Genomic DNA, 20,716 nt, shown 5'->3' with positions numbered 1-20,716 from the left:
CTGTTTCAGAATTGGCAGTACATTTATCTTTTTATATGGTGCCAATTAAGCTAAAGCTTAACTAAAGCCACAAGAACTTTACTTCTTTGCAAGAAAAAATAAAATAAATCTGGTTGTAGCGACGGGTTTTCACAGTTAAATTGTGACATTTCAGTGACCTTGTTGCACAGTAAACAACATCAGATCTGGGATATTCAGTTAATTAAACCTTTCAGTGAAAATGAATGGAATAGAATCATATAACCAATCAACCCGTCTTGTCAGATCCAGCGAGGCTTATCCAAACCAGCTTTCACATTCTCTGGGAAAATAAAAACACATTACGTAAACCACATGCTAATTTTTCACTTATTTTCAAATTAAATATCTTTGCAGGAATAACACAAGACAACCCGCAACACAGTTTAATGTCCTTTTGATAACTGTAAAACATAGCCATGTTGTAGAGAGATGCTGAAAAGATGATTGTCTTTGTTGAAGTGAAGAAATTATCTCATTGGTGCTCTGTGTTTTCACCTCGTGACCGAAGCTGTGCCTGTCAAAGTGTCTCTCCTTTTACTGATTGAAGAGGATTTCTGACTGGGGAACAAAAACTGTTTAAAGTGTATTTTTTTTTTTTTTTTCCTTTTTCCAGTTTCTCATTATGCTCCATCAAGTTCACTTGAAGTATCTAATCTTTGCATGCTGTTCTCAACACGTGACCTCCATGTAAAACATCTTAAAGATAAATAGTCTTGCTCTTTTTTTTTTTTTTTCTCCTCACAGGGAGAAAAAGGATGTGAAGAAGAATTTTCAGGCACAAATCTAAGCTCTGTCACTACATTCCCCTTGTGGCATTGAAATTATTATTTTCATGATATTAAGTTCTTGGTACTTATATTTTCATCAGTGTGGTGCCATTTGTACAACAACACACAGATGGACAAAACATGCAATCGTCAATCATCTTCAAACTTTAATAATGTTAAAGAAAGGTTCTTTAAACTATTATTAATATTATCATAATTTGAAGTGTCTCTCTGTTTTCCTCTTTTCGTAGTTTAAAGTGATCTTAAAGGGTAAGATGACACTCCTGCTCTTGTGGTCATGTCCTCGCACCTCAGTTTTTCTGTCTGTCTCTCCAGGACGCCAGAGCAGTGTCCCAGTGTGGTGTCTCTGCTGTCAGAGAGCTACAACCCTCATGTTCGCTGTGGTGCTGCCATGGCTCTGGGCATCTGCTGTGCCGGGACGGGAAACAAGGTGAGTGATGTCCCTTCAACCTCCGGCGGCCTTCATTTTGAGCTCACTTTTTCTCTCTCTGCATCTCCATGCTCAAGTGTCTCCACTAAAAAATGACTTGGCGCTGAGGTTTTGTTTTTTTTTTTTTTTTTAAGTCTTCCAACGAAACAGCAGGTTCACATTAAATTAGTCACCTCTGGATACTAGAAGCATGTTCCAAATAAAGCTCTGGTTTTCTAAACAGATTACGAGCATTCACACGTGGATTGTACATTAAATTTATGAAGTGTGTTATTTGACTGCTCTCATTAAAGATGTGATACATGAGGTTGCGTTATAAGTGGAGGGAAAAACTTGTATCACCTCACCACATGAATGTACTCTGGTTTCTGGTTTCATTGCAGTATTCATTGCAGAATTGCAGTTCCAAGATGTAAATAATGAATTCCTACTTAATAGGATGTCTACACAGGAGGGTACTGCTGTTAGAATTGGTGCTCATAAGTAAAATTAATATTCCTCAAAAGGCATAGAACTAAAATGCTTACATTTTTTCCACCCCCCATCCACAAAAGCAGTATTGGCCTTGCTGTCCTCATTTATCTGGTGTACTTTGCCTCTTGACATAATATGTGCGTCACTGATGTAAAGATTACTTACTCTGCAGAAACTCCTCTGTGGCACGGGTAAGCACCGAGAAAAGAATGTCGCTTTTCTGTAGTCGGATATAATGAGGCGGTCAGCTCTACAAGAAACTGCTGCTCCAACACAAGTTGTTATGATACCCAGATACCTTTTTTTTTTTTTTTTTTTTACAAGACTGTGCATTTGCATACCCCCAAACTTGCTGCAAAGCATTTTTAGTGTAAATCAGCGGCTGATTGTCACCATCAATACTTTAACCACACAGTGGAAAGGGAGTATTTTAAAACTAATTAAAACAGAGACAAAGGAGAAGGACGACTTCATTTCCAGTGTGTCCATGGTGGCAGTTTTTCATTCAGGACAACATAACTGCACTGTGTACACAATCACATCTGATTGCACCCAATTATACCTCACATGATGAGACCGATCTGTCAGTGTGATCAAATCCTTTACCTCTTCAGAACTTGAGGTTTGGCAGTCAATTATTGATGCACTGAAAACAGATTGAATTGGGAAAGCAACAGTTTGACTTCTCATCTATTGATACTTCCAATAATCAACATTCGCAGTCAGAGCTGTGGAAAAGCAGGAAGTTATGAAGACTTTTGCCCATAAAATGGGCTGAATCGGCACAAACTCTCCGGGCTGTGCCTTGTCATCGAGAATTCAGAGACAGACGTCCTGGATGCTGCCAGTTGTTTAACTGTGTAAGCTGATGAGACTCAGGTGGCGTAGTCCAAGTGGAGTCACGGCTCGTTGCACCCCGTGCCTCGGAGCGCTAAAGTGAAAGTTTTGGACCAGATCGGGAGTTTGGCGAAGCTGATCGGCTCTAAAGCTCTACAACTCGGTTTCTCCGGAATAAGGCCCGTGGCACATTAGGTCCTTAGTGAGAGTAATGATGGTGACGCAGAAGATGTGGGTCAACTATTTATATGGAGCATGTTTGCCATCATTTGTACATCTTGGGCTTTGGATATTTTTACTAGGCCAGTGTTCCTCATCTGTTGTATACATTCAAGAGCAATGCAGGAAAACTGTTTTGGCCTTTCGTGCAGACAGTTAGTTCTTGCAGATTTTGTGCCATAATGAAAATCTTAAGTACAGTTAATCTTTTTTGATGAACTGGATGGAAACTTTTTTTTTTTTTTTTTTTCTCACCTTTGCAAATTTAACATTAAACACCAAACAGACTCACAGGAACCGTTTCAGTGCGCTGTCATGTGATACAGTTTTATATGTATTGAAATGGAAATTATGTGGTGGTAAAGTGTGTTCTGCACTGTTCCATTTATTTACATAAGCCTGTAGCCAGTTCTTAGAAGCGCTGAATTGAAACCCATGAAAAGAGTCCACTCTCATCCAGCCAGTCTGTAGAAAACAGTCCACAACTGTACGTGGATTAAGAGAATCTGAAGCAGTCGCGTTTTGTGTCAGCCTCTTCTGCTGATTGGGCCTGACAGTAAATACCCTCAATTAAACCCTCTGACAACCTATCAGGAACAGGATGTGGTCGACTGGTGTTGGCTTTACACTCCTGACTTATCATCCCTGTTCGTGGCTTTTTCAGCCAGCTGAGTCAAGAGCACTGATGAAACGTGGTTTATTTTACCTCCACTGTCATCATCCCAGTTTGTTTCTCTTTCCTCGGCGGAGCTGACGCCTCCCTGCGAGCTGAGCGGTGTGAGTTACAGCCTTTCCTGCTCGGCAAGAAAAGAGCAAAGACCAGAGTTACAAGGGGAGAAAGAGTAGGGGGTCCTTACTCCCTCCATTCACAGCGATCATGGGAGGAAATTGAAGAAGACAGGGCTTGTCGTAACTGTTGGTCCACATGTCCCAGGCAACCAGATATGCACGACACTAATGTCATTAATTTGCATGGTCTGGTTGCCTCCGTTGATAATCCCTTTCCTGTATTTAACCAAGCAGAAATGCCCCTGTTGCCCTGATCTGCTCTGCTGGGAGGCACAAAATTTAAAATGTATAGGGATTAAAAAATTTACCTGGCTGAATATAACATAGCAATGCAAAGAAAGTTTATTTACGCAGCACTTTTCACAAACACGAAACACGAAGTTCTTCACATTTTCAAAATGTTAAAATTAAACTAGTCTAGAGATGATACATATAAAAGATATGCCTGACAGAACTGTTTTTTTTTTTTTTTTTCCAGGCCATTAACTTACCTTTCTGCATCTTAACTGTTAAATTCAGTTCAGTATCACAAAAATATGGAGGTAATATGAAAATATCAGCACCAGTTTCTTACTTATAAACATGGAGCTCTTTCTTGCCTCTAGCAACCTAATGATGGTTGGCAACCAGTTCAAAAAGTTTTAGCAGGACAGTCTTGACATTAAGATATCAGCCTAAACTCCAGACTAAACCAGAGAAGACATCCCATTTCCAGCACGGTCTCATTGTAGTTAAAAGAGGATCATCATTCACTTATTTATCTTTACCAGGTTTTTCCAACTGATGCCCTGTTGATAAAACATGCTTTCTTTTATATTTATAAGATCTGTGTCTGTTTGCCCTCAAGCAGCTTTTTAGATGACATACTTTCTTGAGTGGCACTACAGGCCTGCAAGCACTCCAGATCTCTGTGTAGTTCACTGAATTCAGAAGGCGTGCACACCTGGCCTGTGCTTTTCCTTCCTGCCTCTTATTTAGAACAACATTTTTGAAAGATAATTTTCTCAATTCTCATCACCTTCAAGGAGCCTTCTTCCGGATTATTTACAAGCCCCCATAATTACTGTGCAGCTTATAAATAAATGAAATTAACATTTCCTTTTTCTCTAATAAATACGTTGCAGGAGGCCATCAATCTGCTGGAGCCCATGACCAATGATCCAGTGAATTATGTGAGACAGGGTGCCCTTATTGCCTCTGCCCTCATCATGATCCAACAGACCGAGGTCACCTGTCCAAAGGTATGTTTGAAATGTTTGTGTTCAGACTTCTGTGATCTGTTTCTCAGATTTCTTATGGAAATTCAGATTATAGTTTCAAAAATTTTGGTGAAGGATTTAGTCCAGAAGCTTATTCCGATGAAACAACAAAGGAATTTCTTTTGAATGAGATCCAATTTGTGATTAAAGGAACCTCATTCAGACCAATACAAGAGAAGGCAGGGGCCTTTTCTCTGTGCTGGTTATCTGCAAAATAAACAAGCCTGTGACTGAAAGTTATTCTTGGTACAACTTGGACCAGAACGTTTTGCTGAGTAAAGAGTGAGGGCTAAAAAGAGGGAAGATTTCACCCAGAAAGCATCAGAATAATGAAGTTATTCTATATACATAGCTGCATGCGCTCACCCTTTGAGCGCCACATACTCTGTCCCAGAGATTTAAGATATACAAGACGACATTTCAAAGAGTCTTCATCTGCACAGCAGCATTCCTGAAAACCCAAGGCGGCACACAGGAATGTAGAAGAGACCTCCTTTTCTTTGTTCAAACCGTGCACATCAGGACTTCTTCCATCCATAACTGTTTATCCCAAAGCCCAGGTCTTTGTCATTTCCACCTCTGTTTAGCTGTTGATGACAGCGGTCTTGGAGCTCTTCTTCCAGGGTGGTAAATTGGACCCTTTGATTGATAACTATCCAGCAACCAGTGTTTACTCCCAGTTCTACTTGGGTTATTGCGGTATGCTGTCAGGTACTGCGCCATGTGGGAATGGTGATGTGGTTCTTGTATGAATTTTCTGCTTCTAGTGTGCAAATTGGACAAATTGCAGTACAACTTCCCCTTTAATTTGCATAGTGACTGACAATGTGGCACAAACTTAAATAAATACGAACAAGATTTGTGTTCAACTTATTTCCAACTTCAACTCTAAATAAATACCGTAACTCTGAGCTTCACCACAACATGTTCTTCATCTCCTCGTTGTTTTAGGTGAACCAGTTCAGGCAGCTTTATGCGAAGGTGATCAACGACAAGCATGATGACGTTATGGCCAAGTTTGGTGCCATCTTGGCTCAGGGGATCCTTGATGCAGGTTAGTAAGACACATTAACCTGTTTATGTGGGCTGGTAGTTGGAAATGCTGCCTGACAACTGGAAATACACAAGTCGGATCTCCTCAGCAAGCAAGAGATCAAAGCGTATGCGGTCCCTGCTGCCGGCTCGTGTGCTTTCACTCGTCATGGGTTTGCAAAAAGAACCAAATTCTTGATTGCACAGTAAAACAAGTCAACTGCTCTGTGTTGTGTGGGTTTGTGGTTACGTGAATGTGTGTCTTTTAGTTCCTTGTGCTCAAGCAAACATAGCGTAACTTTCTCTGGCTGACCACCCGCGCACTGTGTCTCTGGAACAGATCATGCTAAGGTGCATTAGCGCCTGGCGGTCCCACCTCAGCTCTGCTCTGCTCTCAGCCCATATGGCCCGTTGGTCTCCCCTTGGTGATTACTGTTTGTCTGATATTCTCTTTGTTTGTGTGTCTGTGCAGGTGTTTGTGGACACAAGCATGCGTGTGTGTGTGGGGGTGGGGGGTTATAGAGAGCTGCACATCATCACATGGAGTGCTGCACATTTACATGCATTGAAAGCACACTCATACACTCGTGTATATACACAAACCCTCAGTGCAGGCCGCGGCAGAGACCCATTTTCTTGCAGCAACACAAGACACGGTTGAGCCGACCCAGAGAGAAACCAGCTCTGTTTACACAGTGCTGTCTAAATACACTATCAGGTGTTGCAACTTTGTGCAGCTTGCAGCACCTGATAGACGTCTCAAATAACTATTCACAGTATTTGCTCTGCAGCTTGACAGTGTAAGCGCAGTGTACGTGTTGCAGTGTTGTGACTCCCCATTTTTTCCCCCCAGCCCTCATAAAATTGCCTGATGGTGGTAATTCAGTTCTGAGCAGATTTGCCATCTTCATGACAAGCATGGCATCAATCATATATCAAATCAGGCACATTGAGTGTAATAAACTCAGGCCTGCATGCCAAGATAACCCTGTGTGAGACCATCCAGACAAAGCCTGACCACCAAAGTCAGTTTTCAGGCTGCCGATACTTTCCCAGCTCGCTCTCCCCGGCCGTCCGTGCTTCTAGCCATGTTTTCAGTTTTCAGCATGTAGCTTACAGTTGAAATACATTTGAGCAGTCTTTTGTATGTCAAATATCTTCAAACTCAATGCAGCGTGAATGCTTTAGTATTCTGTCTCTTGTTAGGAGTGTTTGAGGTGCAGAGGTAATTCCGTTTAATTTAATGTGCGGAAGCCATTACGGTGCAGTTTCATGATCTCTGGTGCTCATTACAAAGGAAATGTCAGCCTCTTTGCTCACACTCTGTGTATCCATCTCACCATTACATGTCCAGCACCCGTTTATATACTTTCATTCACTAATAAAGTCCATTAATCCGCTTTAATTAGTTTCTTTCATTTAGTGTAATATAATTTCTTCTTTTGAAACCAAAACAAAAGGTAGACTGGTTGTTGATGTTGTCTCATCAGACCGCTTGTCATCAGCTCCTTGGAGTGAAAATTGGCCCACCAAAAATCAGAGTTCCACACACACACACACAGTCAGTGGGGGAACCTGCTAGTCAAGTGCTCTCAACCTCTTCTCAAGTTTTTAAGAGACTCTTAAGTGGGCCGGTTGTAGTCCAGCGAACAGACCTCATGACTCATTCTGGCCAGTGTTGAGTTTGTCTGCCTGGATTCATTTCAATGCTGCTTCAAATGTCGAGATAAGGCAGCTTTTGTAAATCAGCTCGGTGACCTCAGCAAAAGTGAGTGCATGGCAAGACAATGGCCGACTGAACTGGTATTGTTTAGGCTGATTTCATTTTTAGTTGGGGTGGCTACTCCCTCGTCACCGAGCGCTTTTAGGGGAAGTTTTCTTTTCATCTTTATGGAGATGACAGATGGATCAGAGATGCTATCGCTTCTTCTTCCTCCTCCTCCCTTTCATTTTCCCCCTTGTGGTTCCTCCCTTCTGTTTGTCCCAGAAAGACCCAGTGAGATCTGGACTCCATCACGAGTCCTTGCCCCCAGTTAATCACCACCTTTTGACATACATGAATTGTTCTCATTTGGTCGGGGACACATTTCCACCAGGAGTAGCCACAGTGTAAAATCACCATCGTACAGTAGTCCCCCTACTTATTTAAACGAGGTGACTGTTGTTGGACTGCGTTAATCTTAGCTCTGGTGAATCTTCTAAACTGGTATTCTTAACTAGAATGCTTGTTATTAAAAGACTGGATTAAAATCAGAGGGTAAAAATTAAAATGAAAAGGTGCTTTAGTAAAATCTGTAGCTTCCTCACCGCAGCTGTGAAAGGCATCTGTTATTTTTGGGGCAGCCGACACACCTCTTATGATCCAGATAATGAATTAATGAGAATGATTAATCTCCTGTGTAGCTCAAATCTAGAGATCATGATCAGAGCCCCCCTTTTTTTTAATTTAATGCAGGATGTTGAAGACAATGGATTCCACGGTAAAATTAGCTCAGCAGTATGTGTCTGTAGTTTTACTCCTGCCTTGGGATCAATACATCAGACAAGTTGAGGGAAAAAGACAACCTTAACTGGGTGTTGACCATCCTCTCATTAGGAAACCCCTGCGTTGCACGATTCCTGTGCCAAGATGCAAACTGTTTGTTTGGCTATCTGTGATTAATGTCTAATCAAAGAAAAGGCTGTTTTAGCCATTATAATTTATCTTTAGATATGAATTTCCACCAAATTCTTTGCTGCGCTCTCTTGGTCGTACATGTTTTCTACGCTGATCGGACTCACAACGAGCAGGCAGCACTGTGAAGATTGAAATGTCCTCTTCTTCAGGGTTGAACTTTGCACAGAAACGGTGAAAATGAAGCTGTAGCTCTGAGTTGTTTCATCTTTTCATGCTTTCTGTTTCGCAGGTGGACGTAATGTGACCATCTCTCTGCAGTCCAGGACGGGCCACACTCACATGCCATCGGTGGTCGGTCTGCTGGTCTTCACCCAGTTCTGGTTCTGGTTCCCGCTCTCCCACTTCCTCTCTTTGGCCTTTACACCAACTGCTATAATTGGCCTCAACAAGGACCTAAAGGTACTAAAGCATCCAGACTTCTGTGTGTGGATTTAAAATATTTGATTATTTCCTCATCAGAATATCAAGATAAGGTCACACAGGCCGTTAGTTAGTTAGTCCGTGGATCCTTTTTTATGTTAAAGTTCAGAGCAGAGTAGATTACGCTGCATTGACTGTACTTTTGTCACATGGCAGCTAATAGATCATTTGTATTAATATTCTATTAACTGAGCTTTAGAACTTCAAAACGACAACTGACCCTGAAAATTAAAATACAGCAGCTGGATCTGTGTTTAGGGCAGAAAATATTTAGCTTCTTGTCTTGATAACAACTGTCACTAGCAGCCTCTTCGTACCAACACCATCCTGTTCTGGCCCCCGCCACTCCAACGCTCATGCCAGGGGATCAGTGTGACAAATGATGGTCTTAAACTGGCGTAAGCCGGGCATTATCTCTTCATTACTACCCGAACATCCAGGAACACCTTTGTGGATCTAGCATCCCCAATTTAACAAGGCACCGGAGACCATACTTGGTGGAAAGCCCAACATAAATACACTGGGGATAGTGTGCAGAAGGAAGGCGGGGGGGGGGGCAGCTTAATAAGCCCTGTGCTGCATCATACCAAAGCTCGTCAGCACCTGTTTAACTCCACAGCACGAGCCTTCGCAGGCTTCACCTGTCACCACCAGGCAAAACACAAAACACAACAAACATTATAGACTTCTATTTACATTCATTTCATTGGTTTGTTTTCTTGGCTTCCAGACTTTCGCTGTATAAGAGAAGTGCCCTTCGCTGCTAGTCCAAAAAAAAAAAAAAAAAAACTGAGTTATGAGGGATTATAAAATAAGATGTTCCCTCGGTGCTGGACTGCTACTCTATTGGACCACAGAGACAGTCTAAATCATTTAGTCTCAGTGAACTGTTATAATTCGAAGGCTCACACTAAACAGAAGGCACCTGGTGTTGCTGCGGCTGGAGATCTTCTTTCATGTTTGTCTGGGTGAAGCTGACGGAGCCCTTTTTCATTTTTACACACACACACACACACACACAGGTTAGGGAGACAGGCAGTGCGTTTTCACACAGTTACATAAGTTAATGCAGTTGCATGTAGTTGAACTGATGACAGCTGAAGTTACCTCGAGGTGCTTTCCAGCTTAAACGGATCTAGACCTGTTGAAGACCCACCGATCACAGATAAGAGCAGATCAGTGCTTCTCTGGAAAATGTTATAGATTTTATCCTTTGAAACCGAAGTCACAGTTACAGAGAACATCACTTATGGCTTTCAGTCTTGCAAACCTTTGCCTTTTTTGGCAGATGGGAAGAAAATATTAGTTCCAACTAAATGTTTTGGACAAATGTGTACAAATGTAATGGAAAAAACCAGTGTGTCCTTAGGATAGCTAACATTTGAACTGCATGTCTTCACTTGTTATTCACTTATCAATCTTTAAAGCCACTAAATGTTGTTAAGCCATAAATCAGCAATAAAATGACATTTGTGTAAGCTGCCAAATTTCAGAGCAGGTTGTGTTGCAACGTTTGCCCCAAGAAGAGGAAAGGTTTGGGTTAGGTCTGCCGCTCACTGTGCTGCGTCTTAATTCACAGATCACCTTTCTATTTTACACATTTCCCTTTAGGAGAAAAATTGTGCACACACAAATGACCCTATTTTGTGGACCATAAGGCGCAATATCAATGAACAGGTCTATTTTCATACATAAGGTGCATTATGAAACGTATATAAAGCGAAACAAAACAGTCAGGTAAGTCGATCTTGCACTACATAATTAGTTATCCAACGTTGTCTGACGTTGCAGCCCATATCCAACCAAGGACCAACGTTAATACAACGTCCCTGTGTCAGCTGGGAATGCTCCGACAGTCCATCAACCAGAGCGGCTTCGTGGCTTACCAAAGTCACACTAAAATATTTTGACAGATTTTGAGTGCAGTGTTCCACATAAAATTGGTTCGAGGTCAGTAAGCACAACAAGAATTCATACATAAGGCGCACTGCCGATTTTTGAGAAAATCTTAGGATTCAAGGTGAGCCTTATAGTGCGAGAAATACGGTATTTATTTTCTGTTGGACGCTGGAGGTCTGCCCGCTCTGAGATGGACCGAGATGGACCAGCCACCTTCGTAGCCAGACTGTGTGAAGTAACTTGACCTCGGTCAGAAAGTGTGACCATCTTTCTCTTTCTCCCGTTCAGATGCCCAAGGTGCAGTACCGCTCCAACTGTAAGCCTTCCACCTTCGCCTACCCCCCAGCTCTGGAGGTTCCCAAGGAGAAGGAGAAGGAGAAGGTGAGAACGGAGGCGCCACAAGAGATCGGCTTGTTTTGCTTTCCTTTTACTGAAATTATTAGTTGAAGAAAGTTGATCTCGCCTCATATTGATTTGTGAACAATTTCGAAACCTTCCTGTCAGACTCATAACTTTCTTGCCTGTTGTTTATTATTTTAGCATTTGTGGCCTTTTTTGTTTTTTCTCAGCTTCATTTCACGATCATAGATGCTCTTGCAGTTGAAGTAATGGAAGCCTGAGCAGCGTTTATTTTGTGGTTGACTAGTTTTGTACGTTTTAAGCCATGTTTGTAGAATGTCTGAGTGTCTATGGGATTTTCTTACATTGTGGAAATGTCTCCACTCTCTTTCTCCCTCTGCATGGCAGGTATCCACTGCTGTTCTCTCAATCACAGCCAAAGCCAAGAAGAAGGAGAAGGAAAAGAAAGAAAAGGAGGAGGAGAAGATGGAAGTGGTGAGTGGAACTGCCCGAAACTTCAAAACCCAATCCGTTTTACTTTCTTACTTAAATTGTTAATTATAATTAGTTTGCGTCATAAAATAGTTTTCTGCAGTATTTTGTCTGGTATGCACTTTTTAATTTCCTCTGACTCACACACGCCTTTAATTTATTCTCACAGTCGGTTTTCATATTCTCATCTTTCCACGCCCAACGTTAAGGAAAACGCTGTCGCATCTGAGTCTACGTTACTCCTCAGCACCGATGCTGAGAGACGAGTCTGGAAATGTCCAGCCCACCCAAGCCTCAGCCTTTTGATTTTATTTGGTTTCGTTCACTGAAGATTCAGCAGAATCAGGGAAGGTGAATGCTGAAACTGGGGTCAGATAGTTCACCGTTTCATGAAGCTCTTATCTCAGAGCTGCCGACTTCAACACGAGATTATTTAGCATGAAAATTAGAAATAGAAAAAGATCATGCTTACAATACGACTAAATGAAGTTTTGTGCGTTGATTTGTATGATAAGTCAGATGTGATAAATACTAAACAGACTTCGGTCGGTTCACCCCCCAGGATCAGGCACTCCGCCCTGAGGCCTCAGAAACACTCACATAAACAAAAAAAACTGTCTCAGAACTTCTGCAGGAGATGATGTAGTCTGCCCCCCCCCCCCCCCCCACAACCTTGTGTCCTTCACTGTCATATTTATGGACTCCCAGCGTCAACCATCCAGCCCAACAAATCACTGACCATGAAGGGCAGGAGTGCAGCGAAGGACTGGATCATAAAAATAACCTGAATTGCACTAACCAGCTCATAACTCCAGCAAACTGTCAAATAAAGTCAAATTTCAACTAGAAAAATAGATCAATCATTCTGGTGGACCAGTTTTTCTTAAGATTTATCTTAATAATTGGGATCGCACATATAACAATACAAACTTAGTCCTTTCCAAGATGTCACAGGTATAAAACAGGAAATATTTCAGAGTCAAAAGGAATAAATGTGAGCGCAGTCGTCCTGATTCGGACATCTGTTTATTTGTCGCAGGAGGTCCAAGAGGGCGAGAAGGAGAAGAAGGATGAGGAGAAAGAGAAGAAGAAGGAGGCGGAGCCAAACTTCCAGCTGCTGGAGAATCCGGCCCGAGTGATGCCAGCTCAGCTCAAAGTCCTCACCATGCCAGAGACCTGCCGATACCAGCCCTTCAAACCGGTACGTTTCGCCCCAAAGACAGAGGGAGATAACTGCTGAAATCATAACAGTAACATGTACGCAGACTGTCAGCAGTGACACACACGATTCTACACAACGGAGTGCAGCAGCATGCTCCCTCTAATTAAACACTGTTTAACCGTCTGGAGATAAAAGGAAACAAACATGCAGACTTTCTCTATGTGCGCAGTCATTTTGTCATAAAATCAGGATTTGACTGTTACAGCCACACTGAACCATCCTGAATTCAGCGATACTTAACGATGGAAAGTTGCCTCTGAAAGGAGTTTCTCCTCAAACTAAATCACTCCGATCAGGATTCAGCCTGTCTCCCAGTTTCCTCAGGCCTATAAACCCGACAGCTGCGGTTTCGCTGTGAATGTTAACAGTTTCCGCAGTAAATGAACGCTCACCTCGGACCCCTAAAGAGGAAGTACTGTCTGATTCTGTGTCCAGTTAGCTTCGCTCCAACTATTAGATTCTACCACTTATCGCTTCAAGTGCCAAAACGATGTCTTCGCTTGGCATGAGTTTTGTTACGCCACTTTCCTTTTAAGGCTCTGTTTTTACACTCAGACGGATTTAGGAAGCTGAAGAGGTTTTACAGACTTATCTTGAAATCTTCTCAGTGTCAGGTTTATTCAAACCTTATTCTGTGAAGTTAATAAGGTTTCCTGTCTTTGATTCTGAAGCAGAGCTGATCAAATGAATCCTCGTCATCCTCATTAACCCTCCGTTTACCTGCTGCATGCTCGTGCTCTTATATCAAGTTGAATTATTGTGTACACTGCAGATTATGTGCGATAAGATTTCTTGTTTCAGTGATTTATAGCCTGAAGATTAGTCCGGCTCAGGTTTTAGACAATTTTAATACGTTAAGAGAAGATTCTTACAGTTTTACCTTTTTTAGTTTGTTGGTTCTGCTGTTTTCTGCTCGGTCGTTGTAATTTAATCACAACAGTCCATAAAGAATGAAATCAGCTGTTACGTAAGCATCAGATTCCTCAGCAACAGTGAGGAGGGAGATGTAATCAAACACTGAGGGGGAGGAGGGGGAGTCAGCACTCCACGCTTTGCTCCACACTAATCTGTACCCTTCTCCTCCCCTCCACCAGCTCCACACAGGCGGGATCATCATCATGAAAGACACCAGTGAGGAGGAGGAGGAGCTGGTGGAGCCCGTCTCCGCTCACGGCCCCAAGATCGAGGAGGAGGAGCAGGAGCCGGAGCCGCCGGAGCCCTTCGAGTACATCGACGAGTAGAAATGTTCTCACAGCGAAGGTATGACTGAGTGTCTGCTGGTGGTCCACATCCGTCTGCTCCACCTGCTGAGTCACTGCGTCCGGACGAACAGTCACATCGCCTCTACATTAAAGCTTTAAAGCTACTTCCACCAGGCCGATAAGGGCGAGTCGTCTGTACTCTGTTATTATTTCATGTTTTTAATCGTGGTCCAGCCTCGCTTCTGATGGAGATTAACGGGAATCTTCCTTTAAATGGAGAAGTTGGTCTGACTTTATTGTGTTGACAGAATAAAGACAGAGAGACGTGGACAATCAGATATTTAGAGCATTAGAGGCTTTGGAGCTGACTTTTCATCATTAATGAGCAGAACTCCCGATCAGATAACGTTAGAAACGACCCAAATACGTGAGAGGAACTTTTCTTCGGTTTATCTGGATAATGTTTTTGTTTTCTGAGCTGTGACAGATATAATTATCTGAGGATGAGCTGAGTTGATTTTAAAAACTAAATTTGGGTCAAAGTAAAGTGCGAGGCCACATGCGGCGGAGTCCAGGTGACGGCTCTCTGAGGACGTCACACTCTGTGATCAGACATAAAGCCGCTCTGTGCTGGTGTTTTTGAGTCTAACCCAATTTCACCCGTCGCTGGCCGAGGAATGTAAACACACCGCTGCCATCTCAAAACGCCAGCTCACGGGGCCAACGTCTCCCCGCGCTCGCCAAAAGGGGAAGCTGGGTGCTTAATGATTCCTGGCTGCTCGTCGTGTTTGTGTTGAACCGGCCGCTTCCCATGAAGGAGCTCGCCGTGGCGTTTGGCGAGGCCGACGAGGTGTCGATGACCAAATTAGGGTGTCTGGAGCGCGTTATGTCATCTCTTTGTGAGGTCACAGCGTGTAACAGACGTCAGGCATCACCGCCGGGTCGCAGGTCTGATGCCCCGAGCCGATCTGGTCCTACGGCGTCTCCACGTGGTCAGAACACAGCGGCAGAGCGTCGCTGTGGAATGAGAAACGAGCTTCATCTCTAACTGCCGTCTTTTCTTTCTCTCCTCAGATGGCAGAAGAAGTGAGATCTCAGCATGTCGGTCTTTCTGTGCATCACCCGTCTCCCCCTCTCCTCCCCTCCGGGCTTCACTTCCTCTTTTACACGTTTCCTTCCTGCTCTGGCTCCTCGTTGGCCAGACGGGGAATGTTTTACATTTTCGAATTGTATAATTTTCTGTCCGTAAAATAAAAATGATATATATTGGAGACGGGAGAGTGTGTGTTTATTTGGGTGGATATTTCACCAGGAATCTCTCTAATCCCCATACATTTAGACTGGTTTACATTTTCTGCACTCAGCAGCAGCAGCTGCAGTCCAGTTGGGCGTCTGCTGGCTGCCGTGGGGGGGGGGCAGGGTGATGCCTTCAGGAGAGTACAAAAAACAAAACAATTGTTTTAGTAAGTAACAGGAACAGCGTTTAAGCGGGACGACGAGAGAGACTTTCTCTGTTTATCTAAATCTGCTTCACACATTTAAAAGTCTGTGTTTGAGGAAATGTTTAGGAAAAAAAGGAATTTAAACTAGACTCCAAAGTCAGAAAAAAAAAAAAATCCCAGAACTCAGAAATTCTCAGATAACTTCTGAGATCGTTGACTGACTCGGACCTCCACAAAGTCGAGTTCAAGGCTGGAATGTTTGGATCTGGACCTCATTCAGGCCTTCGCTGCTTCACGACTTCTGCAGGAACATCCCTCTGACATCAGCAAGCTCCTGACATAAAACATTAACATCAGACTGACCTCCGCCTGCATTGAAGCCGCTCCGATTATGAACTGAAACACGAATAAATGTAAAAGCCAACGAAAGAAAATCTGAAATGTTCTCCTTTCTGTCACTGAATCATTTTAATGTTTCTAATCTAATAGATCGTTCATTTGAATCAGAAGAAACTAAAAACTTCTGTCCAAACATCCTCCTTGTAAACGGACTCAGGGATTTATTTGGTTTCTTTGCGGTTCTCGGTCTTCAATCTGAGATCCAGTCTGTCGTTTTGAAGTGACCAGTTTCTCCGACCTAAGTATGATTATATTTGGTAAATGAAGCTCCGTGTGGAAAAGTGGTTTGGGAGTCGATCAGCGAATGATAACACAGGCTGTTACTTTCTGCATGAAACGTGTTGGAAAGCGTCTCACTGTGATTCCTGATGTGTAAGACGGGTGGAAAGTGGTCGTCAGGGCTGATTTACTGCCCGTCGATTCCCATCAGAGAAGCCCGGTATGTACATTTTGGGCCAGACATTCAGTCTAATCAGTTCCTCCCTTCACATTCCCAGATAGTTTGGTCACGGAGGGCAGTTTAGGAAGCCGCAGTCTTTCCAAGTCTCCTCATCTTTGACCTTTGACCTTTGACTGAGGATCCTGTCTTGTTCTTCCCTGTGACCTGAGACGGCAGCATCCTCTCACCTTGCCACTTTTTCCAGCGAAGTCCAACCGGGTGTGGGTGATTTCTGCGGAGCTCAGGGTGTGACGTCCGACAGACGGAGAAGTCGGATCACATTCCTGAAGGCGCTCCGCCCTCCTTTTCTTCAGAGGAGTTCCTGCTGCAGCCTCCGTTTCCTGTCTGTCCGACGAGGCCTGAACTGGATCCGTCTCAGTCTCTGAGGTTCTTCTCTACCTCGCTCTGAGCGTCCTGTTGTTCCTTCAGCTCAGTTTGGGAGCTTTGTCTCCTCCGTTCAGTTTCAAGTCTTCGATAAATGATGATCCATCTGAAGAGAAACGGACCAGAAGGGACATTAATGTCACCGTCAGGATGAAAATCAGTGAATTCATGTTCAGCAACAGATTTAAAAATGGGCCATTACGGCTCCATGACCTCTGACCTCTGCGCTTTGGGGGAAAACAGACTGTCGGTCCAGATTCAGAACTGTAGAGCTCCATACAAGGAGACAGGAGGAGAGAGAGCCGGGCCGACGTCCGTCAGAAACCTGGAAAAGAAAACACCAAGGCGGGGGCAGTGGGGGCATGCAGTCACCGTCTGCGGACACGCTGATGGTGACTCTGTCGATGAAAGCATGGAGGCCAACGGGCGGACCCACCAGAGAGCCGGCTGGGCGGGTCAGCCGGTTTGTGGCCCGCAGACCGTTCTTGGCTGGACCTGTGAACCAGCGAGTGATGCGCCGCTGGTCCATGATGGAGCTCTGGACGAGGCCGACCGTTCACGCTGAACAAACGCAGGATGTTGTGGATTTTGGCCCTCAGCGACCTGCAGCTTATAAATTTCCTTCTATCTCCGATGATGAAAAGAGAGAGAGACCTCCGACGAGTCTCTTTTTTCCAAACGCAGCACAAAACCAGCAAAAAAAAAAAAAAAAACTACCGATCAGCTCATTCACTGACATTTGTGTGTTAACGGGATTTTAATGCGGACAGACAGGAAACAGGAAATGACCTAAACACAAACAACTTCTCATCAAAAATAAAACTAATTTGTTCCTCGTTTTCAGCTTCACAGACCTGAAGATCAGATTGGATCAGAGTTTGGAAGTTTGGAAGTCTGATATCAATATATCCGCTAATATTTGTTTATTAACAACAACATTTATCAAAAATAAAAAAATTAATAAATCAAATAATAACACCAGAAATAGAAAAAAAAACTATTATATTGCAATAAACTATAAATGGGAATAATCAGCCGCTTTTTCTCTAATTTCACATTAAATCTTGAAATATGCTGCGCAAGTAAACCTGCTGATGATTCACATCGTGATTATTAATTTTTCAAATCCCTGATTCCAGTTTGGTCCATCAAATGTCACAAAAAGCCAAATTTCCACAGAATTAACTGGATGATAAAGAGCTTTAGCCCAACTGAACCACACGGGCCTCCAGATGAGATTCTGTCTGAGTGGAAATTAATAGTTTGGTCTATTTTTGTGGTTTAATAACAGTAAGAGGAGAATGTGAGTTTGTTAATTTGACCTCTGACCTTTAGGTTCCTGCGGTCGGAGATTTCCGTCCTCTGGGTGTCCAAACAGCTGGACACCAGGCCTGATGGAGACCTGCTGGAAAGGCTGACGGCTGAGGCGGGGGGGGGGGCAGCTCTCTGGGGGGGCCTGACCAAAATCTGCACAATATGGAAGAAAGAAGGAAAATGGAGGCAGGAGGCAGCTGGATGGAGCTTTTCTGGGAAAGCAGACAGACAGAAAGTAAACAAGCAGAGAATGAAGTGGAGATCAGAGGGAGGTGAGTTAGGTGCATGGTACAACACCCCCCCGCCCCCCCCCCATCCTGGAGGACGTCAAGGTGTGTGTTTCTAACACTGCTACTATTCATTCGCTTTGCTCATTCATCATCAGACTGTTTGATTCTCCGAGCCACGAAATGAAACCTAAACCTTCGAGTTGAGCTGGACGACGAAGACGCCGTGATCGTCCGCTGATGAAGGATTTCTGTTTGTTTGTGTGTTTCTGTCAGTAAAGAATCTGTTTTTTTTTTTCCTTCCACAGAACTCAGTCTAAGAAAAACTGCATTTTACAACAAGAATGACTTTTTCATGACAGTCTGTCTGTCTGATCAATAAAGTCACTTCTTTTCTTATGTTTCTCTTTAATTTGTCTTTTCTCGTCTTTATCAAAAGACCAAATGAAACCAGATCCAGTCTTGATTTTCCTGGCAGCTTCTGAAAACTTCTGAAAGCCTTCCAGCTCCAGCTTCTGTGATTTTCCTGGAAAACCACGTCAGCCTCCGCCCTCCACCTGGGAAGACTCCGATCGCTCATCCAGGACGGAGACGTCCACAGACAGCGAAGAGAAGCTGACCGGCCATTTCATGACATTTAATGTTTGACAAAAACAAGATTTCAGACAGTAAAAGAAATCCGGCCTGTACGGCTGAACTGCATCATCAAAACTCCAATGATGAAACCACTTTGTAAAATAATTTCCTGTTGACGTGGCGTCACACAATCCTCCGTTTATCTGAAGTGACTCAGGACTTTTTCTGCTGAAGCTGGATTTTCCTCTAAAAGAATCAAAGTCACTTCGATGTTCTGGATGAAAACACGTTGGCGAGCGGAATGATCTCATCAGACTGGCGTTCCTTATTTGTTTGAAGTGAAGCCTTCAGTCAGCACTGGACCTGGTCGCTGGTTTACGTGCACCCGGTCTTCGGTCTCTGGCAGGCTGCGGGGCTTTAATGGGCCTTGGCCTTCCCTCCGTTTGTTCACATGGTGTTTTTATGGAGGGAAACGTCTCCAGCGGCGGCTCTTCACTTCTCCACAGGCGAGGCGACCGCAGACTTCCTGGAAAAGGCCCGGTGGCCGACACGCAGAGGAGAAGCCACGAGTCCGGGAACTGCGGCTCACATCGGATGACCTTTGACCTCAGGTAGACTCAGGTCATGAGCAGAAGTACAATCATGGACTGTTTATTAAAGTGGACAAAGACCGTCAGGTGAAGGAGCTTTAAACCTGCAGTCTGTGTCATGACCATCAGGGTCAGAAGTCAGTTAGTATTGAAGTTAATGGGAAAATGTCTCAGAATGTTTCTGTTCCCCTCACTCCTCTTCAGCTCCACCTTCTCCTCCAAATGTAGGTTCTCTTGCCTTAAAAAGAAATAATAAAACAAGATGGCAGACAGACAGATGACCACCTGGAGGTTGTGAGGTGGCTCAGAGGCCGACAGGTGGCGTCCCGGTGGGTCGGCTCTCTTCAGCCTCCGGAGAGTTGGGAGGAGGATTTTAATTAAGTCAAAACAAACCTGACAGTTTTGGGGAGAATATGAAACAAAACAACAAAACAAAAAAAAAAGCAACACAAGTCACAATATTACATAACACAACTGTGCAACACAAAAACAATATAGCTGAGCTTTATTGTTATTAATATTTAGTTTTACACATTAATAGAGTTCTGGAGAGGAAAACTACACTGATCCGATTGTCAAGAGTAACTAATTACCTTCAGTTAAATCAAATTGATGTTCTCTTATATTGTGGCAGGAAACTACTTATTTTCTTCATTTACATGTAATGTGTGTATTTGTGTTGTGTGTGTCTGTGTGCCGTTTATTTTGAGGTGTGATGCTGCTGTGTATTTAATGTGAGTGTGTGCAGAAGGTGAATTATCACCGTTGAGAAAGTGATGTGTTTTTCAGGAACATTAGTTTGCTGCAGACTAAACACACAGGTTGGTTTCCTGTACACACACACACACACACACACAGACACACACAGACACACACACAGAGGCCACTATAACTCACGTGAATTGTTGGACATTAACAGTCTGCACGCCTTTCATTTCAGCAGCTGCAGAAATAAACACGCTGTAATTATTAAAGGTTCAAAAAGACAAAGTGAATTTGTGACTTTGTTTGTGCAGAAGACAGCTTGAATAAAAAAAAAGGTCCTTACTGTCAAACAGTAATAATGTCGGATCGAAAAAAGAATAAAAAAAATCTGAGCTGTGAAGGTTCAGACTGTTTGCTCTAAAAAAAACAAACAAAAAAAAACAACTTTTGTACTCGCGTTAAGTTCATCTGAAGGACTCCGTGAAGAGCAGAAAAGACTGAGAACAGCTTCCCTCTGCTGGACGTTACGTCGTGGAAAAG

At 43.3% G+C, this 20,716-nt stretch overlaps 1 protein-coding gene across 1 annotated transcript in view; it reads left to right on the top strand.

Moving 5' to 3' along the window:
* Window positions 1-15,371, top strand: part of psmd1 (proteasome 26S subunit, non-ATPase 1) — a 33,894-nt gene extending 18,523 nt beyond the window's left edge. The window contains exons 17-25 of the mRNA XM_029499911.1: window positions 1,125-1,239; window positions 4,683-4,799; window positions 5,769-5,871; window positions 8,756-8,925; window positions 11,134-11,226; window positions 11,593-11,679; window positions 12,716-12,877; window positions 13,993-14,158; window positions 15,175-15,371. Coding sequence (XP_029355771.1) covers window positions 1,125-1,239; window positions 4,683-4,799; window positions 5,769-5,871; window positions 8,756-8,925; window positions 11,134-11,226; window positions 11,593-11,679; window positions 12,716-12,877; window positions 13,993-14,139 — 994 coding nt within the window. The 3' untranslated portion in view covers window positions 14,140-14,158; window positions 15,175-15,371. The remainder of the gene's footprint in view (window positions 1-1,124; window positions 1,240-4,682; window positions 4,800-5,768; window positions 5,872-8,755; window positions 8,926-11,133; window positions 11,227-11,592; window positions 11,680-12,715; window positions 12,878-13,992; window positions 14,159-15,174) is intronic.
* Window positions 15,372-20,716: the final 5,345 nt, after the last annotated feature.

Source organism: Echeneis naucrates, chromosome 4, assembly GCF_900963305.1.
Source record: "Echeneis naucrates chromosome 4, fEcheNa1.1, whole genome shotgun sequence".
Taxonomy (NCBI): Eukaryota; Metazoa; Chordata; class Actinopteri; order Carangiformes; family Echeneidae; genus Echeneis; species Echeneis naucrates.
Note: the sequence above shows the minus strand (reverse complement) of the source record. Positions and strands in the feature narration are given on the sequence as shown.